The sequence below is a fragment of the Stegodyphus dumicola genome, chromosome 2 (genome assembly GCF_044657685.1).
Source record: "Stegodyphus dumicola isolate Sdum_Otavi_A_Nest chromosome 2, ASM4465768v1".
NCBI lineage: Eukaryota > Metazoa > Arthropoda > Arachnida > Araneae > Eresidae > Stegodyphus > Stegodyphus dumicola.
The window spans coordinates 38,389,104-38,405,780 of NC_140769.1; the positions used below are offsets into that span (position 1 = coordinate 38,389,104).

Genomic DNA, 16,677 nt, shown 5'->3' on the forward strand with positions numbered 1-16,677 from the left:
AATTTATCAGTACTGAGTTTAATACCCATTAGAAGACACTTTGAACACAATTTTTAGAAATTTGTTGGCAAATTCTCTTTGATTTTGTAAAAAGCTGACAATTTTCAAGCTAAAATTCTTTATATTAGTAAAAACACATAGACATATTTTCCCACACCCTTGAAACATGAAATAATTAGCAGGCAGTAGCAACCACTTTGATAAAGCTCCTCTATAGCTAAATTACAAATAACTAATTTTGGGAAAATATTAAACTGAAAGCAACTCGTCAATAAAATTGAATGAGATAATTCGAATTCATTAAATTCTGTGATTAAGCAGAAAATACACTAGGAAGATTATTATTGTATTCTAAAGAACTGCTTTAATTAACTTTAAAGGCTTTATTATTCCATTATTATTTATTTATTATTTATCAATATTATTTTGTAATTTTATTTTTATTATTAAGCTATTATTTTATTAAATATATTCATAGAATTATGTTGGGAAAAGCCTATATGTTTTAGAAATATAAAATGCAGCCAAAGCAACTATATATTATCATTACCATTATTATTATTATTATTATTACATTATTTCAAAAATCTTAATCATTTTCAAATTTTTATAGTAAATCCCCTTCTTTGGTTATAAATATTTTGTACATATTAAGCATAGTTATGTTTCTAGATAAATTTTACTCCATTTTATGAAATTATTTATTGTATAGCAATATTTATAAATTAAAAAAAAGGTACTTTTCCGTTTTGCCGAAGCAAATGATAAAGTCGCCAATAATAGTACAACTGATGGCAAACAGAATATCTTTGCTGGTAACCTTTTACCCTTTATTTTCAAAACAAGTCGCAGCCATTTCTTATCAGACTGATTGTTTCTTTCAATACTGACATACAATTACATACAATTTTTACTAGTTAAATTTTATGCCTTAAGACCATTTGCGGTAATTAATTAGGATGTAATCACACCACTCACTCGAAGGCGAAAATATAGAAAAGGCAAAATTAAGGGTTAAATTCATCAAATCTAATGAGAATGCACTAGCGAAATAAAGCACTGCGGTTTTACACAATTTCTGAGTAAGCTATTCGTACAAACTGAAATAATTCTTACATTTAAACTTGTAATCCATAAGATTTAATTTAAGATTTAACTTGAAATTAATGTATATAATTACTGAGAAAAAATTAGATTTTTGCAGAGTAGTTTACATGAGATAAGATTATTTGGGAACTCGTGATACGAACAGGAGAATCAGGATGTTGAACCATGAAAGCATAGTAAATTCTTAAATTAATGTCTTTTTACAAATTTATTGTCTTTATTTATCGGCTTTTTACAAAATTTTAAATCATATTAAAATGTTTATGCCTTTAAAATAAAAAATTCTTAGAACTAACATTTGCTAACATTTTTTATGTGTATACTGTATGCTGTCGTCAACAAAGAGAGATTTGCACCGGCGAAACGGAAAAGTACCCAGAAACATTTTCAGAGCCTCTTTTTATTGAAACGAACAGATACACTTCAATAACTTTTTTAAAGAAAATTTTAGCATAATCACAATGAAGAATGCAATCATGAATCATGGAAAGCTGGGAATTTCATATTCCCTATATAATCTACACAATCCTTAATAATCTGGAAGAGTTTCTTTAATTTCAATTTTGTCATAAATGAAGTAAAATTTCATTTAAAAATCCTTCTAATTGCCAAATGCTTTATTGCTGTATCTTGAATAAATCTTTTGATTGAATTATAATATGCATTTATTATCATTAATACACAGAAATATAATATTTATTGCGGTTATATATTTTTTTTTCTCTTTTGATGCACTTTTTTTTTTTTTTTTTTTGGTAAAAAATAACAATAAGTATAACTAAGAATTAGATCTTTTTTTTTTTTTTTTTTTTATGATTTAAGGAAATACCAAAATTGAAATAGCTTTCATGAGAATTATATCTCAGTTACTTTCAAAAGGTTCGTGATCTTTAAATGATAAGCTTTTCATTTTCATCTCTCTGAAAAGTTAACACCATTACTGTAATCACTCACTATTTATTTTTGTGCAAGGTAAAAATACAACTGCAGTTTCTTAAATGTAAAACTATGAAAACTTTACTATGAATACACAATACAAACGTATGAAGCATATACAAGTTCTGAAGATATTAACTTTCAATACAGATGAAAACCCACACTTTTCAAACTAAAACATGCTTCAACATTAAGATAACTTTCTGTTTAAATATAGGACGTAAAACAATTTATTGATAGTATCATGAGCTGATTTTCCCTTCTTTTCTTATTTCTAAAAATCCTGTCTGCAACAATCAAAAATCCCTATTGAAACTTTTTCTGCATTGTCGGAACCAGATATGTGCATCTCTTTTGGGAGGAAAAAGACCTCTTTTTTCAATCATTTAGGTAAGCGTATATTTCAGCAAGGGCCACAATGCATTTCCATTTAATACTGCTGCTAAAAATGGTGTTTATATAAAACTCTAAACCTTTTTGAGCGATAAGCTACATGCCTTGTCGACATTTTAAAGTTATAAATCTTAATATATTATTTTTGTATTTTTCTTTTCCATTACACGTCGGCGGATTTTTCTATTGTTACCAGAGATTTCATTTTAGAAACAATTCGTAACCTATTTTGTATATTCATTTGGATTCATCTTTTCATGTAAAATCATACATAACTTATAATTAGAAGAAAAATAAACCAAATTATGTTTAAACTATAAAACTAAAAAATATAGTATACAATATTTTAGAGTTTCATATCAGTTTTCACTGCTCAAATTTTGAAACAAATTACATCATAATAATAGATAAAAATGCACATTACCCTTTTCTTTTAATAATTCAGCTTCAATATCTTTTTTTGCTTTCATCTCAATAGCTAGAGAAGTTTCCAAATTAGTAATTTTTTCTTTTAAAATTTCTTCAACATGGCTAATTGTTCTTTCTTTTTCAACATTTACAGCACTTTGAAAAAAAAAATTAAATCATTAAAATGAATTACCCGGTCAAAATTACGAAAGAAAACACACAATATCAAAATTACAAAATAAAAGTCTAAAAGTGTACTTTTAAGAAAATACAATACAATTGATCTAAAATATAAGTAAATTTTATAAAGAAATATTTATCTTCATTATTTAAGGTTTTTATGAATAGCCATAATATAATGTATGGATGCATTAGCAGTAAAATCTGAAATTTCCATGAAAAATTTTTGAAAATCATATTAAACATGCTTAATGACTGCTTTATAACAATTAAAAAGCAAATAGAAAATAACAGTAAATTATTACAATGTAAATGGAACAATTATAATCAAACATGCATCACACAGTATTTTATGATTTGTACTAATCATAAGCATGGTTGTTCCTGAAAGCTGGATGTGATATTACTACGTATATTTTAAAAAAAGTATTTGACGGCATATAGGACGCACTGGCATATAAGATGCACCCTTATTTAGACAGCCACACACAAAGAAAAAAAGTTTCAATAGCATGGTTTCTTTTAGTTCTCATGTTTCGTAAAAGCCAAATAAACAATTATTGAATGCAATTACCTTCACGTATAAAACGCAGGTAAGTTTTTTGAGACCAAATTTAGGAAAAGAAGTGTGCCTTATATGCCGTCAAATACGGTATTTATTCATCAGTTTTCCCCATTTCTAACCTGTTCATTGTTAACATTTTGTGCATTTAGTTCATTTTCACATGCATTATAAATAATGTATTTTCTCCTTACGCACTGAAGTTCTTGTTCTAAAATCAATAAAAGTCCTTAAGAAAAGATATAGACTGCACATAAAACATATTAACATACAAAAATTTTCAAACCTTTTAATTAACTTGTCATTTGTTTCTCGGAGTATATCATTTTCTTTCTGTAAAGTTTTAATTTTATCTTGCAACTAAAAAAGAAAATAATAAAGAGATCTTTTAAAATGTGTTTATTAAGAAATTAGCCATTTCTCTATGTTCAAAAATGTTTTTAAAAATGTAAAATAAAAGCAATAAAAGTGCTACACAAGTGGCCAGGTAACTCATGATTGCAAGTCAAATTTGCAGAACATTAATAAATTATCTAGATTCAATTCATATGCATGGAGTTTTCATGGTTTTTCCTATATGCAACAGAAACAGGTACTACTTTTCCTTAGAAAGTATTTGTACTTGTGTACAAAGTAGCTCTTGAGTGCTTTGCTGCACCTAATCAACCAATTAGCACAATGAAATCATTTATGATTAAGAATACACACTTTTCCAATGCTTTCCTGGTAAATAGACATCAAGTGAGCAAAAATCAGCTGGTAATGTGCGGAGGTTGGCTTTTACTTTATGGCGTAAGCAGTATGCAAGAGAGTTTTTGCACTATGACCATATCTACTCACAAGAAACAAAGCTTCTTTACAGGCAACCAGACATTATTATGGAATTTATCTTAAAAGCTTCATGTTTTATTATTATGTAAAGTTTATGCCAAAAGAAGTATAAAATAAGAAAAATGGGCCAATTACAGCAAAATACATGATGAAATTTTAAACTTTATAGAAGTGAGGCAAAAAATGATACTTAAAAGTTTTGTCCATAAAAGATCTGAATGTGTAAAGATCCAAATGTAACTCATGTGTTCCTATGAACAAACACAGTCAAGAAACTGTTAAAGCCTATTTATAAAGGACCCTTCTAAATAATTACAGGGTTCGTACACATTTCTGCACACAGAAATTAAGGACTTTTAAGGACCGTTAATGAAAAAAATTAAGGACCTATGAACAAATGAGAACTGAATAAATTCAATTGAAGATATTATCTATGCCTGAATTTCCCTTTTGCAATACAATCCTAAAAATAAAATAGATCCCTAAGTAGTACGAATTATTGCTAAACATGAATTAATTAACATAATTGTTAATAAGTTTGAGAATAAAATAAACTTTATGCAATTTATCAAGTAGCATTAAATATTTTACACTTATAATTATTGGTCATATTTGAAAGAAGATAAGTGACATTTACGTTTTACTAAAAGTTAGCTTATGTTGATTTTTGTTACGTCTCATTTTGTCACACACTTGGTCAGTCTAGAGGTTTAGTAAATAATAGCTAGATTTTATGTCAAACTGCATAGGTTAAAATGAGAAGTAAGATCATAATCAGCATGATTCATAACCAAAAGACTGAATGTTGTCACCGCTGCTGTTTGTCTAGAGAGAGACCTGCTGATTAAAATGAACCTGAAAGGCCTGATGTAGGCAAAGTTGGCAAGTGTTGAAAGTTAGTCAGGTTCTGTTTCATGCAGTTAGTGTCGTAGCTTCGTGTACAGTTCCAGGGGTTGTAACCCAGTTAATATACTTTAAGGTTCCAATAAGCCATTTAAGCACCAGAGGTGATAAGTTGTTTTGTATTATTTTAAGTACATGCATAGAATATGTTTTACTTGAATTTTTACATTTTTATAATTTATCCTGTGACCACAGTGAGTATTAATGAAAGGCAATAACTCGCTTTAATATGTAGAGATAATTTTTAAGGGTAAGCAGTTAGTTATAAATAATTAAATTAGGTAGTTTGATAACGATTATGGATTTACATGACCACTATTAAATTTTATTTTTTAACAATATTTGTTAAAAAAGCGCTATTTAAATCAAAATCTAATAAAATTTCACAGTTTAAAGTACATGTAATTAAAGTATAAGTTTCTTAAATGATATTAAGATAATTATGCATTAAAAGCTACAGAACATTTATGTTTTGTAACAACAACCGTCAACAAAATATTTATCCGTCATTTTAATTTGAAGCCTTCCCAGACATTTTGGCTAGTTTATATCGATTTCCTTCTCTTTAAGCATCTTTTCTAACAATTAGAGATTTGTTTCAATATGCAAATCAATGCTGTCGCTAGTTTCTGCGTCTTTATCTCCTAACTTGTCAACCTCTCCACAATGTACCTATGAGGATTTAATTGATCTGGTAAAAGTTTCACCACAACTCCCGACAGGCATGAAGCATATTATCGCTATGTCTAAAATTAACTACAATAATATTAGAAAAAGGTTTAAATAAACCTCTTATTTAAAAAGAGCTTAGAACATAAAGGCATGTTCTGATGCAAACAAAATCAATTACATCTCACAATGACGTAATTAAACAAGAAGAGTCACATTCAAACTAATAATGTGGACTAGTGGTCAAAGATTATACAATTTAATTTTAATTTAATCTGGCTCAATAGCTCTATCATATGAGGAAATAGAAATGGGGAATTATAGTAAAGGTTGAAATCATAAACAATTGGGTAATTTACATAATAATAACTGCACATATCTTTGAAGAATAATTTCCTTTATGTATTCAGTTTCTTTCTTCAACACGTTTCCTTTTCCTTTTAGAATTTTTGGATTTAATTAAGGATTTATGTTATTCTAAAAAACACTAAATGCATTTAGAATGTACAGAAAAAGCAGCTAATTTTATTTCTTTAGTAATATGAACATTCAGAAGCAATATGAAATATATAGTAAAGGCTAGTTAGAGCTGATGTGGCAGAATTTCTAGACTTTAGTGACACACTGAACAACAAAATCTAGAAATGGCAAAACGTTTAGGATTTATAGCAGGCATTGGAAGCAGAATTTAGAAAGGCACTAGGCAACAGAATTTAGGATCCATAGAAATTGCATCAGGTGGGAAAATGCCTAAGGTGTTAGCTATGTGTATGATGCATTAAGATATATGAGATGAATTTTTTAAATTGTAAGTTTTCAATTTCTTTATTGATAAAAAAGATGCATTAAGAAATATTGGATGAATTTTTTAAATTGTAAGTTTTCAATTTCTTTATTAATAAAAAAAATCTCTTTCTATAATGCCTGGCCATGTGATAAAATCAGAAGCATTTTTGATATTTTCCATGCATCTGTCTAGTGAAAAGTAAAGAAAATAAAGAGAAGATAAATATGTTAAGATTCTAGTATCAGAAGTAAAACATTTAAATATTATGTTTTCATTGTTCTTCCAGATGTTTTCCAAAAATTAAATTCATTGCAAACCTTCTGTAAAATACATCCATTACATGTTGATACCATGGAGACTTTTTTTATTTTGTCATATATTTCTCGAATCTCCTAGAATCGTGGGTATATAAATCTCGCCTTCAAATCCTTCTAAACTTTCCAAGCTGCAATGTCTAAAATCCTAAAGAAATATTATCCCTACCAATTCTGTAACAGCAAAAAGACAGAAATATTTTGGGAAAAAATAGGAGGGAAAAAGTATAAAATAAATTTTACAGAGAAAACTGATGCCCATTCTGAGAATTTTGGATATTCTGAGGCAATTACATGAGAAGAGCTCTTACTATGAAAAATTAAAATGAAAACATTTTTTAATTAATTACATAGCTAATTTTTGCTAACTTTTGCTAAGAGCTGTTTCGTAAATTGTGCTTTATAGCATTATACCTTGTTTATTTTTCAGATTTAAAATGTTGTATAATAAGTTGCCAAAATAAAACTTTATAATATTACAGTGAAAAATAAAAATGTCTTATTTCAATGCTATTTTTTAAATATAATTTCAATATATTACCATTGTTTTAATGAAATTTATTAATGCTACGATGTTTTAAAAAAAATCGTCAAAAAATTCTCAGATATCGGAATTAAAAAGTTTCTATAGAAACTAATCTTAAAATCGCCAAAATGTTGAAAAGTCGCCAAATTTAGAACCGTTTAATAAAAGAATTGACATCCCCAAAAGCAAAAAGTTGTTTAAGAGATCTTTACTAGAAAAAATGAATTTCGAAAGGCTTATGTTTCACTTCTTGCTTAGAAACTCAAGTATCCTATCATTTATATTAGAAATAGAAACAAATTATAACTCATGAACCCATTCAAAGGATAATCATATGTACAGCAGTGAATCACCAAAAATATTCCTCAAAATGCTAATTCACACTCAAAATGACAGTCGTAAAAACAGACAGAAATTTCAGATGATTAAAATTAAAGACCTTCTGCTGATTTTGGCCAAAATTAAGGACTTTTAAGGACCAAAAATCGATTTCAAAAAATCTAAGGACTTTTAAGGACTCTTAAGGACCGTACGAACCCTGAATTAAAAGAAATTAAAAATACTTAGGCAAGGAAGAATACATTTTGATTGGCAGGCTGCAGCCAGAATGTTATTTAACATCAAGCAATCAAAGCCTGGAACCAGAGACTTATGATAACCAGCTCATGACCCAAGTTCAAAATGCGAACTTTGAATCTGTGTCTGAAGTCTTGAACAATCTTGAGTGTCACAAACTAGACAACCAATAACATATCCTTTATGCTTTAGTAAACAATGTTGAATATTTTTCCTAAACAACATTTTAAAATATGTTTAACTTCAGTTGCATATATTTATTTATTAGATTTAATATTTTTTAGGCTCTGATGTTGGTTATCTTATAAGTTATTTTCTCCCTCCTTTCTGCATGCCTTCATGGTGTAACTGCAAGCATAATAGATGCATAATTAAGAGATCAAGGGTTCGAGCTTTGGCAAGGGCACGACTCATTTTACATCTCTCATATTTCAAAATAACTTAATGATTCTATAAGCTTATGCTATAGTATTATTCCACTACCAGAATCTCTTAAATAATTACTTGTGGGGGAGTAATACAGTGGCAACATGACTTAATTGTTTTTTAAATTATGATTTGCTGAACATCAACCTGAATTAAAATTTGTTATTAGTTAGCGTTCAGTTATTTTTGTTTTGATTCTTAATCTTTCCTTTACAACATATAAGCCCCCTCCCACAAAAATACATCCATTCACACAAAAAATTATGTTCAACTGAAAATATATTAAAGAGGCTTTATTGTATTACATACAAATTAATGCAACATCTGTTTTACATTATCTTATAGTACTCATACTAAAAAGTTATCAACCCCTTTCCTCCCAAAATACGTCAACAATACCTCAGATGAAGCAGCTATAGTTATTCCAGCTTTCTGTAATTCTCCAAGAAGTTCTAAATTCTTCTTTTGTTCTGCTTTGAAATGAGAGGTAATATCATCCATTTCTTTAAGCAGATGCTCATGATTTAGTTTTAAAATATGCATTTTCTATAAGGAAAGCAATAGTATTCAAAAAAAAATAATTAATTTAACATTTAATATAAACAGCTATTTCTAAAATAAAGCAACAGTATTGAAAAACAATTATTAATTTAACATTTAATACAAACAGATAATATTCTTTAATTACTTAGCACAAAAAGAAATTTATTTAATAGTTATATTGTCATTATTTTGACTATTTTTTAATTTAACCAAATAAGAATTCAGCCAAATAGTAAGAAATATAGAACTTGATTCATTTATAGAAATATAGAACTAAGAACCTATAAATGAGTTCCAAATAGTTCTGCAGTATGAGCTACAAATCTATATACGAGACCCATATAAGACTTTGCTACATTTTATGAACGCGTTTGTGTATAATACATATCATGAACTCATAAATATATTTAATAATAATGATATTTGCATGCCTAGAAGTAAAAAAACACAATTTAATCCCACACATTTAAGAAATGCTTAATCATGACTTACAAAGAGCTTTTTTGCACTCTGCTTTTTTTGGGGGGGGGGTGGATTTTACTGCACGTATGTTAATAAAGTCAATTTATTTTCGATGGATATTTCTGAGACTATCAACACTTGCGCTTAATTATTTTAGAACTTAGAACAGATATTTGGTCTCCACTTTGTGGTGCTGCAATCTAACGCCAAAACTACATAAAATCATATATAATATCATAAATCCTCAAATATGTTTGTTAAAAATTTTGCAGTTAGTTTTCTAAATTATTTCAATATTTAAATAAAATATTTAAATATATTTTATGCAAAATATATTTAATTTATCTGAAAATTTAAATTTCCTTAGTAGTCTGGAAAGTTTAAACTTGTTTAGAGCAGCATAACACTGTCATAGTTAAGTGGAAAATTCATAGTATATGCCTAACCCTTAAATAATTTTAATGCCGATAGTTTTATTTTTTTTCCCTTTCAAGTCATTAAATTTAATTCCTGCACTTAAATTCTAAATCTTTTTTAAGATTTGGTGATCACCTATTATCAGGTGAACTAGTCTTGATTAAAAACCTTTTTTTTTATTAGCACTAAATTGCAGAAATCTATAAATACTATTTGAGATTAAATTTTATATCAATTTAGTGTGTACTCAGATTACTTATTTTGTCTATTACATACTTTTATAAACACAGCTGAAAAGGAACAAATCTCTTATATTGGTAAATCAAGAAAACTTCCTGTACTTGGTTAATACCACTACCAGATTTGGTGTCCATCAAGATATAGCTAACAATTGACAAATAAACATTAGCCTCCCTGTTACAATCAAGCCGTCAATCTTCAAAAAAACTGCCCCACATTATTTGGGGATTTTTTTCTATCAGTTTCAATGAATTCATATTCCAGTGTGTTTAAAATCTGCTAGTTTATCTGGGATTTTTTAAACAATAAAATAAAAGATATTTGCTTGTTTCAGAATTTCGAAAAAATGCTACATCAAAAATTTAAATTTTTAAATAGATTCTAATCTATATCCATGTTTTACTGCTTTTCATTTTTGATATTACAATTATAGTATAAAAGGATTTTGCAAAAGAATGATAAAAATATTGTTGATATGAAAAGTACACATTTTCTCAGATGTGGTTATAAGTAGACCTAACTCAAATATTAAATTCTAAAAGTTTTTGCTTCTAAGCAACTTTTTTTTAAGTACAAATTATTGTAATAAAATGCTGGTTTCTAATATTGTTAGAGGATAAAAAATTTGTATACATAACCCAAAAAGAAATTTTCCATACTGTACATAAGCATAATAAACTGTTTTAAAACAGTTGTTAGGCTACGTAAAATCTTATGCTACTCTGCAATAAATCACATGCTAATAGGTATTGCATCTATTTTATACAGTTTTAATAATAATATCTAAAGTGTAAAGATATTATTTGGCCAGGATTAATATATTGAGTTTTTTTCACTGTGTCTTTTTCACTGTTGGACTAACTTGCTTCTTTAAAATGGAAATAGATATCTAAATGTATGATATTGATAGAAGCAAACAATGAAGTTTTAATATATTTTCCCCAGAAAAATATGCAGTCTCAAACATATATTTATAAAAGTTGGGAACACAGCTTGAGAACTACTAATATTTTGTTTCTTTAATGACTTAAACACTGATCAATTATATAATTATAAAATAAAAGAAGAGAAATACAAAATTAACAGAATGAGAAACAAAATAATTACTTGAAATAATCAGGCTTAAAGGAAAGATAGGGGTTTTTTAAGAAGAGATACTGTATATTTCTGTGCATAAGCTGAGAATTTTTTAAACATGTTTTAAAGCTAAATTATTGGGGTCAGCTTATATATGGATTAGATAATCTTGTAAAAAACATAGATACTTTTTCTTTACATGGAAATAAATGATCACTACCAAATATCACAATTTTTTGTTGCTTTAGTTTATACTTCTTATATTCACGGAAAAAATTAATTGAGATATTAATTTTATAAAAATGAATTGTTTTATTTTGAAACTGCTTATAATGCTGGTTTGGTGTGTCGTCGCCAACATGTAAAATCTAATATTGGCCAAATTTGGCCCCACTCTCTCCATTCTTGAAATTCTTCTTCATTTATGGAGAAATATCGAGCAGCCCTACAGTTGTTAGAAATTTTGTCAAATGGGATCACGTGTAGTTTGAAATTTGCTGCATATGTACTTCTCTTCCCGCTGATCATTCAACACAAAAAATAAGACTACCACAGATCATATACAAGACAAAAAAATGAATGAAAATATGTGCTTGCTTCATATAAGATTAACCGAGTTAAAACTATCATCTTTGGCATCTGGCATTTCTTTTAACAGTGATTTGTTTAGAAAATAATCCACAAGTTTTACCTGCTTGGCAACATTTCATTCTCATGGTGACGTGTTTGAATGTTAAATTTCTCCACCCACCCAATTCATTTTGGCTTATTTTTAGGTTTTGAATTTTTTATCAATTTTTGAAGAAAAAAAAGCACTTGGCTTATACATGGATTGGCTTATAGTCAGAAATATGTGGTAATTTAAAATATAATCAGAGTAAATAAGCTAATACATGCAACTGCAGATCAAACCCACTGCAAAGTTAAAAAAAGTCCTATGCAAAAATTCCTTATATTTTATTTCTTCACTATTCTAAGTTTTAGTTTATTCTTTCTTAAAAATAGCTTATTTTTATAACAAAATTATGAAGAAAATATGATCTCTAAATGAAATAAATTATCCAGAAATATAACTATATAATCAGGAATGAAGAAATATGTAATACATACATATATGTAGATAGAACATACCTCTTCCAAGTCACTGTATTGTGCTTGCAAAGCCAAATATTTTGCACCCTTTTGCTTCAATTCTCGATGAAGACGAATCAGATCTAAATTTTCCTGCACATGCTGCCTAAGAAATAATAAATTATAAAATTTTTATAATTTATAAATATCTATAAGAAAATGCTTAAAAATTTTTCATATGCTTCAGTTTAAAAACTATGAAGATTTCATTCCACTGATCCTTCTATCTTTCTCTATGTATAAAATACATAGCTTAAAATCCCCAGGATATATTTTTTCCATCATATGAGAAACGAGCACAGGTGATACAGGAAGTTATTGATAATAATGCAACATTTTTAATGTTTCTTTCAGGTTGAACAGCATATTGCTTATCATAATAAAGAATGAGCCAACATGTTTCTTTTTATAATTCTTCTGGCAATAGCTCACCAGTAAAAGCTGACGAACACTTGAAGTTCGGTCTGGGATTCAAGTCCCAGCAAATGGCTAGCTGCATGGGCCCTTTCATTGTTTTCCCTGTGAGTTCCCCAAGCAGATACTGGCCAGTTTCCCTTAAAAAAATTCCATGGCCATTCCTCCCTTTCTGTGTAGTGACTAATGATGCAGCACATAATAAAACAAATAGATTAAAAAAAATAAAAAAAAGAAGAAGAAGAAATCTGAAAGGTTTCAGATTTTAAATGATGTCCTAAGGGGCCTTTTTTGTATGTTTTGTGTGTGACCTTATTAAATATCATGTTCTACATACTAAAACTATAAAATTCAGTTTAACAGCAATATCGCAAATTAATTTAAAAATGAGCATATCTTTAGAACTTCCGATACAGAGTATAGATATGTTAATAGCTTACATATGTTAATAATCATTATGATTAGTTATTATTTGAAAAATTTACTATGATTGATTAAAAAACTACAATTCTAAAAGTAGGTAATGATGTAATTCAATAAAATTTAAACTGTCCATAAAAAAAATCATCGTACACTTTAGAGATCTCTAGTAAAAATGCTTTAATTTCATAAGCTTAACAAAATATCTTTTACCCGCCAAATTAATGTAAAGGTATTATATAAGTTAGGACATTCCTCCCCACAAATACAAAATTCATGTCAAACTCAAAATTTGCTGTCAGCATCTTATGTGTAATAATTGCCAGCAGAATTGGAATAAAGTGTTTTCAGCACATTTTCGAGACATCTTATATTAAATTGATGAATTTTAGTGAAGAAAAATCCCTTCACTAAATATGATGCAAAAATATTATTAGTTATTATACATGATTTCAGTTGCTTATGACATGCTCTTTTTCAATACTGTCACAAAACTATAAGAATATGTTCCATTGGAAAATATATATACAATTTTTTTAAATTTTCATTTTTGATAAATACACCATGTTTCAAAAAGAATATATGTATTACAAAGTGTTATTTTGTCCAAAATATCGATCACTGCGCCTCGGCTCGGCTATTGGCAAAACAAAACATAGTCTAGTTTATATTAATAGCCACTAGATGTCAGTTGTCATCTGTTTTGTGTGGTAACTGTCACATTTTAAAAGGGCTACTTCACAGCAGAAATAATTTCGTAGTCTCGAATTTGCATAGTGCAATTCCGTGATTACAGTGCAAAGACGTTTCAAGTTGAAGTACCAAATTGATCCTTCGAATGGGTAGAACATTCGCAGATGGTATTGACAGTTTATAAATACAGGATATGTATGTAAAGGAAAGAGTCACAGTCGCCCTCGTGTTCCTGATGAAAATGTTTCACGAATTCCCACTGCTTTCCAACACAGTCCTTCAAAATCAACACCTCGTGGCCAGTCGAGAGTTACAACTGCCTACAACAACAATTTGGCATGTTTTGAGACTTTGGTTGGTTATGAAGCCATACAAGTTACATTTCTTACAGGCTCTGCACCCTGATGACAAATGCAAATGTGTGGCATTTTGTAACAAGATTATTGATGCTATTGACAATGATAACACTTTCGCGCAATGCATTGTGTTCAGTGATGAAGCGACTTTTCATGTTAGTGGACATGTAAACAAACACAATGTTTGAATTTGGAGGCTACAGAGCCCATATGCAGCCATTGAACATGTACAAGATTCGCCCAAAATCAATGTGTTTTGTGCAATATCCTGATCATCTGTTTACGGCCCATTCTTCTTTAATGGAAACACGGTTAACGGTCAGCAGTCTCTCGCTATGTTACAAATCTGTTTGTTTCCGAGGCTGCACGAAGACAGTCTCAGCTGGCCTCCACGATCATTGGATTTGACACCCTGTGACTTCTTCCTGTGGGGTTTCATTAAAGACAATGTTTATGTACCACCACTCCCACAGAAACTGGAAGAAGTGAAGAACTGGATCCGTACTGTCATAACATCAGTGATGATGGACATGCTTGCCCGAGTATGGGAGGAATTTGAGTATCGATGTGATATTGTTCGTGTCGCTGATGGAGGACATATTGAACATCTGTAATCTGAACTTAAGGGATTCGTACATATGTGTGTAAAGTTTCATATTCGTATGTCATACAATTAATAAATATATGCATTTGAAATACATATATTCTTTTTGAAACATGCTGTACTCAGAAATAACAGAAATATACAGAATAAACTCAAACTCAAAATAGCAAAAAATTCATAGTTTTAAAGGTAATTGAATATAAACATTAAAAATTACTAAATTATAGAACTTCTGACTTTTTTTTTTTTTTTTTGATGGAGATACACAAAAGAAATTAATACAAGAAATTTTTGGTCTCTAATTAGCAGTGTCTAATCTCGTACGTTTTCATTACTGCATAGAAATATTTAAATTCTGTCCTTTTGTTCATGAATAGATAAAAACCAATTTTTCGGGAAACTAAATGCCTATTAACTTTAACACAAGAATCATAAGAACAATACTTGGAATTTTCAAGGGAGAGGAGGAACTAAAAATGGGCTATAACAAATGATGCAATCGTGTATGTTCCTTTAAACATTTAGCGTGTTATTTTCCTTCCTACTGTCAAAAAATTTTTAAGAGATTAAATAAATTATAAAAAACCACAGATTGAAATATAAAATAATAATTTTGCAAAGTCAAATAGAGAAACTAGATTACATTCATTTAGTAATTTATTCCTACTTCTCTTACTGTAACTTTAATTATCCTCATAACACAAAACTTTCATGCTCTTACTATCAAAACTGGGTACTTGTGTATTAATGAAACCCAAGTTCAGTTTGACAATTTTTTCAAAAGAAAAGAACCATGATGTATATCATAATTCAACTGCAAAAGCTCATTTATTGTATACATAAATATTATTACATATAGATTTCACATTCTAATTGGGTACTGATTTCAAAACTCAATCAATAAATCTACTTACTAGCCAGTTTTTATTTCAAGGTGATTGCTTTAACAACAGATTTCAAATAATTGTTCTTTTTAGTGATTCTGTGGCAAAATATTGTTTTTTCCACAGAAATTTTACCACAGAACAGAAATTTTACCACAGTAATTTTACCAGAAATTTTAGCACAGTTTCTCACACTGTTAGCAAATTCTATATGTGCATATTTCAAAACTAAGTTTTATTATCAAAATATCTTGTGTTGTTATAAATCCACTGAAGCTGGGAATACAACTATTTAACCCAGCTCGAACTAACAATATTCAGTAGTCTCCACCTCTCAGCCAATACATAACATATTGCACTGATGTTATTACCTATCTTAATTGTACTTCATAATTAACAAGCTGTATACAGTAAATATAGAATTAAAGATATGATAGTTCTGTGATATGCAGCTCTGTATTTTGTTTCGTATTACTTTCATGGATTATTAAAATTATGCAGCTGCTGTGATTTCAGCATAACATTATTTTCTTCTTTCAAGATAACACACCAACTGTTTTGTTATTTTACTGCTCAAGTTCTGTTTATTTTTTATCCTTGACACTTTTTATTTGCATGCAGGCTTTTAGAAAAATGCATCATTAACATTTTTATATATAAGTTTGATTAACAGAATATCTCAAGACTGCAAATCTATAAATAAGTAAATACAGCACTGGTGTGACATAATATAGTTCTTAAATTCACAGCATAATTAAATGATAAATTTTCTAATTTATAGTGCACAAAATATTTTATGTTATGATAAATTTTCTAAT

The 16,677-nt window shown here is 28.5% G+C and overlaps 1 protein-coding gene across 1 annotated transcript in view; it reads right to left on the reverse strand.

Annotated features, from left to right (window-relative positions):
* LOC118185718 (protein fantom-like) overlaps positions 1 to 16,677 on the reverse strand; it is a 137,870-nt gene that overhangs the window by 79,116 nt on the left and 42,077 nt on the right. The window contains exons 11-14 of the mRNA XM_085810604.1: positions 12,489 to 12,594; positions 9,018 to 9,164; positions 3,873 to 3,946; positions 2,861 to 3,000 (exon numbers count right to left, since the gene is read on the reverse strand). Of these exons, the coding sequence (XP_085666730.1) occupies positions 2,861 to 3,000; positions 3,873 to 3,946; positions 9,018 to 9,164; positions 12,489 to 12,594 (467 nt within the window). The remainder of the gene's footprint in view (positions 1 to 2,860; positions 3,001 to 3,872; positions 3,947 to 9,017; positions 9,165 to 12,488; positions 12,595 to 16,677) is intronic.